Source organism: Zootoca vivipara, chromosome 10, assembly GCF_963506605.1.
Source record: "Zootoca vivipara chromosome 10, rZooViv1.1, whole genome shotgun sequence".
Taxonomy (NCBI): Eukaryota; Metazoa; Chordata; class Lepidosauria; order Squamata; family Lacertidae; genus Zootoca; species Zootoca vivipara.
Genome location: NC_083285.1, coordinates 37,287,220 through 37,293,876, shown reverse-complemented (window position 1 = coordinate 37,293,876; position 6,657 = coordinate 37,287,220). Strand labels below are relative to the sequence as shown.

The following is a 6,657-nucleotide window of genomic DNA, read 5'->3' as shown; positions in this document are numbered from 1 at the left end:
AGATGTTTGATCCAGTTTGCTTTTAAAATACATATTTGTTTGACTACAATATAATTATCCATGAAGAACTGTCAGAAATAGTATGTTTATTTTTCTTCCATAGTGGTAATTTTTATTCAATGACAATGTTTATTTTGTTGGCCATAAAAAATGTTACTTGATGAAACCTTTAAAAAGCCAACAAACAAAAGGGGACAACTAAATTTCTTAGCACAGTTAAAAAAAACACCCCCCCCAAAAATAGTTATTCTCTCATTTCTCCATCTTCTTCTTCTTCTTCCACACCCCTTATATAAAGGACATTATTGCACCTGCAAATCAAACAAAAGTTACTTAGTTTGGAAGATTGTTTCCTAAAGCTCTATTTCATATACCAAGTAATTCAGAAGTATTCTATGATTGCTGCTATGTTCAATTAATTAGTAATAAATAAAAATTTACCTTTGTTCATTGCATACATCTTGTTACAATTTTTTTCCAATTGCTGTCATTGGTGTAGGCTTAAATACTAAACTTTATAGGTTTACTATTACACAAATGCTTCTCTTTCAGTTGCATAAGAAAGAAATAATAAAGCAACTCTACATACAGGTAGCATTCAGTACAGTGGTACCTTGATTTTATGAACTTAATCTGTTCCGGAAGTCCGTTCTTAAACCAAGGCGTGCTTTCCCATAGCAGCGGGGGACTCAATTTACAAATGGAACACACTCAACAGGAAGTGAAACATGTTCTGCTTCCAAGGCAAAGTTCACAAACCGAAACACTTACTTCTGGGTTTGCAGTGTTCTTAATCCAAGTTGTTCATAATCTAAGCTGTTCTTAAAACAAGGTACCACAAAATCGCGCTTCGCGCATGTGCAAAACGGACACTTTGACAGCCAAAGGATTTGACTTACGAAGAGTGCCGCGGAACGGATCGCCTTCGTAAGTCGAGGTACCACTGTACTGTCTTTCTACTGACAGAAGTAATCCATTGGTACAGGGAACTGAGACAATTTTCAGTGCTCTCACCACCTCACCCATCACTATTACACTGTCAGTGAGACAGGAAAACCCCTGCAACATACTGAGAGGAGGTGCAGCAATCCGTATACCATATTTTTTCGTGTATTGGACGCCCCCACGTAGAGAATGCCCCTATTTTAGGGGACTCCAAAATAAGAAAATGGGGGGAAATTGCCCTGACTTGTTGAAATTTTGGGGGGAGGATTGCCCAGAGGCTAACAGCCATGTGCACATGTAACATGCTGCCTATCAGCTGTTCCCTCGCCGGCAATCACTGAGCCGGGGGGGGGGGGGAGGCGCAGAGGGAAGAGATATCTTTGATCGTCGTGGCCAGCTTGAGCGGCAGTGCCTTTCCTGCGGAGCACTCTTAGTTTCTTGCCTCCTCCCACTCTGCTGTGGGGGGAGGCTGCGTACAATCCGTTTTTTCTGCGCGGCGTCTTCACATGGCTCCATTTGTGCACGGGCAGCACAACATTACACAAGAGGAGTGCAAAGCGCGATGCTTCGCTAATGTGAAAGGCTTCAATCGCTGCGCTCCTGTGCAATGTTGCGCCGCCTGCGCACAAATGGAGCCGCATGGCAAAAACGGACTGACTACAGCCTCCCAGCTGTAGGGCGGGCAGAGTGGGAGGAGGCAAGCAGAATATGGAGGCCCCACAGCTTGCCACTGCCAGGATCTGTGACTGCTACAGCAAGTCCCGTATGTATTTATGTATGTATGTATTTGCTTGCTATATTTAATGGATAAGACAACCCACATTTTCAAACCTTAAAAATTGGGTAAAACCCCTCGTCTTATAGACGGAAAAATACGGTAATTGCTAAAAATTGCCCCTCCCGTCTTCCACTGAGATTCCTTCCATCACCAGAAAGATGGCACAGATTTCAGAGAACACCTGAAATAATTTCTTCTCACCAAAGTTATTCTGCTTCAAGTTGCATTTTAAGTAGTATAAATTTCTCATATCAATATTTTAATATTCTAATTAATGCATTTTAACATGCACACTGCATGTAAATACTTTTAACACACACACTGCATGTAAATACTTTTAATTCTAATGTTAGTTACCTTATCAGAACTTCACCAAGGTGTCCAGATAATGCACCATCAATATATTCTTCTGTATTTGCAAGCTTTAAAAAAATTGACACAATTTTGTAAGGAAAAGAAGCTACAAAGGATAGCATATGTTCCTATTCCAATAGAGATTTTCCAGAAGACTTTCTTACATCTAATATAAATTCAAACATTAAATATTTGCTTCCACTGGATCAGAATCCCTTCAGCAAACGAAAAAGCATGCCTTAATCCTACTCAGTGTTAATAGTTCTCTTTAGTCATGAGCAGGCGCCCCCAAACTGCGGCCCTCCAGATGTTTTGGCCTACAACTCCCATGATCTCTAGATAACAGGACTAGTGGTCAGGGATGATGGGAATAGTAGTCCAAAACATCTGGAGGGCCAAAGTTTGGGGATGCCTGGTCATGAGTATAGCACTGTTGATGTTTTTATAATTTTAGATTAAAACAAAAAGAAAAACATTTCACAAGTTGTTCAACAATAATTCTAACATTTCAAGCCTTGACTTCCCTCCCCTTCTTTCTGCGGTTCCTTAAAGTTATTTTCATCTTTCCCTGCATATCCTAAATTATCTTGTCTTAATTCTTTTTAAATATAGCACTGTTTTAGGACAGCCTCTTGTTTTCACATAAACTTTGCATACTGACAGCTATAGAATCCAAATAATTGAGGTATGCTTCTGGTTACTTGCAAATCCAGCACTATATTTTTAAATATTTAAAGCATTTTTATCCCACTCTTCAACCAAAAAAAGGCTATGAAAGTGACTTACAGATAACTTAAATGAGGCAATCTGTATGCTCAAGCTTACAATCTCAAAATATCAGCACAAAAAGAAAACCGATTTGGAAGGAGGGGGAGATTAATAGTTACAAGTTATTGTGATGACCAGCTGAGTTGGAAAAGCTCAAGGAGAAGCACCAAAAGTCTAAATCTAAATGTGCAGAAAGATGTACAGCCAACTGCTTGCCCAGACAGAAATCATCTACTGTATTGTAAATAGCTAGAACTACACAGAACAGTTTGAGATGCAATAAAGTATCCATTCAAAGTCCATATTTATTGCTGCAATTAACACATTAGGTCTTCCCTTTGTTCCTCTGTTATTTGGGCAGCCCAGTCCTGTGTGGTTGCAATGTTTATCCGAAAGTAATCCCTTCTGAATTCAATATGACTTACTTCTGCATAAAATACATAGAACTGGGATACTAATCTGCTTTCCCTAGTACCCAATCAATGTGGGAGGCCATTCCCTCTTTTGACCAAGCAGTTATATATAAAGGCACAGAAATGAGAGGGGTGAGCTGAAGAACAGGTAAAACAAAGCTTCTAAATAAAGACTAGAATAATGACTTCTATAGAGGAGGAGAGTAGAGGTTACAGCAGTGTTAAATAAAAACATCTTAAAGGTAAACCAATTAAAGTTGTATGAAAGGACACTTTTTAAAAATGGCCTGTCTGCTTTTCAGTGAAACCCAAATTTAATACAAACATGACAAATTTGTACAATTAAATTCTAAAAAATATCACACAATGATTTAAAGTCAAAGGCTATGGGGAAAGTGTGGTTGGCGTCAAATGTAATAGCTATGAAACAACATAGGGAAAATTAGTTTTGTCTGCTTTACTTCCTTGAAGATAAGGCAGCAATCTAGTTTAGAGTTATAGTTATGGGCAAAATGGTCAGAGTTTTTAAAAATAAGTCTCCTAATACTGCAAAATCCTTGCACATGCATAGAAAACCAGATTTCAGAATTTGTCCTCTTTCATATACAAAACTATGTAATGCAAAGTAGTAAGATCTGCATGATTAGAAATATCAGATTATACTCCTAGGTAGAATAAAGGCTTGTTTATTAAAGTTTCAAATCTACCTCACCTTACCATCGGAGCTTTTGTTGATCCAGCCTAATATTATCTACATTGAACAGCTGTTTTTTCCCCATTAACTTCTACCCAAGACCCTTTTCACTGAAGATGCCAGGAACTGAACCCGAGACTTTCTACATGCCTAACAGAAGCTGTATGGCTGAGCAGTGGTCCCACCCCATTAACGTTCTATCAAACAATTAAGCTGCAATCCTTATACACACTTACCTAGGACTAAGCCCCATTGAACTTCAGAGTAGGTATGCATAGTATTGCACTGTTGGTATGTACTCTTTATTCAGATAACCAGCCTGATAAAACCATCTTTATTTCAAACCAATCCACCCTGAGTTAGCAGCAGACAAGTGAATAAAAATTCCTTGCTGACAATGACAGTAGAAGAAAACAGTGAGAAGGCTGGAAAATGGGGGAAGCAGTACATAGTTTTGAGTTTGACGTGAAACTGTGTACAAGAAATTCTCTTTCCTTTTAAGTAGGAATTTACACCTGCATTTTATACTGCTGTTTCTTTGTTAAAGGAGAATATACTGAAAAATTATACTACCAGTGAGCTAGAATCGTCAGGATGCCAGACTAGCGCCCTGGGTTCAAATCACCACTCGGCCATGAAGCTCACTGGGTAACCTTGGACCAGACACTCTCAGGCTTCAGTTAGATATAGCATTTTGCACTGGGTGACATGAAGAATAACACTGAACATCATGACTTACAACACCAAAGTTGAAAGTTCCTTCAATGTCATCAATATGACAATTTGTGTTTCCCACTGTGTTCTGCATTTCAAGACCACATATTCTACAATGTTGGGTTGTGGTTCTTTTTTTAATACACAGGCATGGCACATCAGTGAGTGTTTTCTCCCTGCTGCACCAGCTACTAAATACTGTACCTAAAAATGTCCAAAGCATATGCCTAATGGCACAGGGGCTGCAAAATAGCCTCCCCAGAAAGAGGCACACTGTTGATGGGATTTTATGTGCACACACCAAGAAGCTGTTAAACCGTTTTCCTGTAAACTTTTTATGCTGTAGGGGGTATGCTTTATGTCCGATGCTGTGAGGAAAAATTCTTTTTTTTAGCTGCCTTTGCTGTGAATCGTCACCTTGAATTACATTACTACAAGTTTTCAACCGTGTTCTAAAATGCTCAAAGAGCATCTAATTTAAAACAACAGTGCACGTTAATTAAAAAGCGGTCGTGCAAGCTCCCCGCTAGCCAACCTTGCTTACCTGCATGTTCATGTAGCCATCGACGGAGACGAGGTAGCCTTTGTATTCCATCCCCCACTTCAGCTTCACCATCACTGGTTTCCCAGTCAGCCCGTTTAGGAAGGGCTTTGGATTGAGAGGCAGACTCTGCGCGGAACAGGAAAAGGAGCATCATCGCGGGGGGCTTGCGATGTACAACCTGCTCGCCCACGCCCCACCCTCAGAAGCGGGGAAATGCCAAGGGCGACATGGCGACTTCTGAATGCCAAGCATGTGCCCCGTCCCGACGACCCTTCCCCCCTCCCAAGGAACGACCCTCCTCTAGTTCTCCCTCGCCTCCCGCCCGCAGACTTGCCTGGAACTCGCGAGCCGCCAACTTCCCCCACGTCGCGGCTCAGCTCACGCGCGACAGAGACACGTACCCCCCCCCCAAAAAAAACCTTAACTCACCATAGCAACCAGTCCAACCTAAGGGCGGCTGCGGCAACAAAAAAAATTACTCGCGGGCAGCACGTGTGCCCGCCAAAGCTCTAAATAGAAAAAGCACGGAAGTGACGAAGAACACTTCCGCTTCCGCTAGTCTGCGAGAGGCTCTTCCTGCTTACATTAATGGCGGGTCATCCGCCTATTGCCGCCCAACGGCTCATGGGTATTCGTTCCTATCTCTATGGTCCCGACCCAAGGCGCCGATGGGAAAACAAACTGCTTTCTGATTGGGGAGTTTCCCAAGGGAAAGGCGGGGACTAGAGCCGACAAGCCGAGTAGGAGAGATAGAAATGAAAGAGTGATATAGGCTCTACCGATGCAGAGCAGCGTCGCTCTAGGCTTCTGATATCTTCAAGGTGGAAACTCTATAGTACTTTTCCTTGGAATTCAGAGTGGGAAACCGGCTCAGTTTAATGCAAGGTTAGATAGCGATGGTGGGTAATTTTCTGTCTCTGTGGTTCAGGGTCATTCCGGCAGGATGGCTCCTCCTTCCTCGTTGTTTGCAGGTGTCTGTTGTGCGGAAAACAGAGCCGGCTGTAGTGTAAACCTCCTTGCTGCGCCCTTCGATCATTATTTTCAGTGCTGTTTATAAGTTCCAAAGGTTGCAGTCCTTTGTGAGCGCTTATTAGGAAGTAAGGCCTATTGAACTCAGTTGGGCTTACTCTCGAGTAAACACGCACAGGGCAGAGGTGTGCTGGTATTCTATGGAATACTTGGAATGCTGTGTCGCTTCACCTCAAAAAGGATTTTGCAGAGTCGTGTGGAACCCTATTGGATCCATCACGCCCCCTCTGCAGAGGAGAAAACTAGATCAATTCATGGAGGAGGCGGCGGCTATTAATGGCTGCTAGCCATGATGGATATGCTCTGTCTCCACACTGGGAGGCAGCAATGCTTCTGAATACCAGTTGCTCCCCTCTAGGATGGGGGAAGTGCTCTTGTGCTTGGGTCCTGCTTCCCAGTTTCCCAGGGGCATTTGGTT

The 6,657-nt window shown here is 42.2% G+C and overlaps 1 protein-coding gene across 1 annotated transcript; it reads right to left on the bottom strand.

Moving 5' to 3' along the window:
• Positions 1 to 66: 66 nt before the first annotated feature.
• On the bottom strand, positions 67 to 5,769 carry SNRPF (small nuclear ribonucleoprotein polypeptide F). Its single transcript, XM_035126877.2, has 4 exons — positions 5,640 to 5,769; positions 5,211 to 5,336; positions 2,081 to 2,145; positions 67 to 311 (listed from the first exon to the last, which is right to left on the bottom strand). The coding sequence occupies exons 1-4, from the start codon at positions 5,640 to 5,642 to the stop codon at positions 245 to 247; spliced, it is 261 nt and encodes an 86-aa protein (XP_034982768.1). The 5' UTR covers positions 5,643 to 5,769; the 3' UTR covers positions 67 to 244.
• Between the last annotated feature and the right edge of the window lie 888 nt (positions 5,770 to 6,657).

Coding starts and splice junctions, on each gene's coding strand:
- SNRPF (XM_035126877.2), bottom strand. Junction 2,146..5,210: donor ATGGCTACATGAACATGCAG/GTAAGCAAGGTT, acceptor ATTTTTTTAAAG/CTTGCAAATACAGAAGAATA. Junction 312..2,080: donor CTTGGTGAAGTTCTGATAAG/GTAACTAACATT, acceptor TTTGATTTGCAG/GTGCAATAATGTCCTTTATA.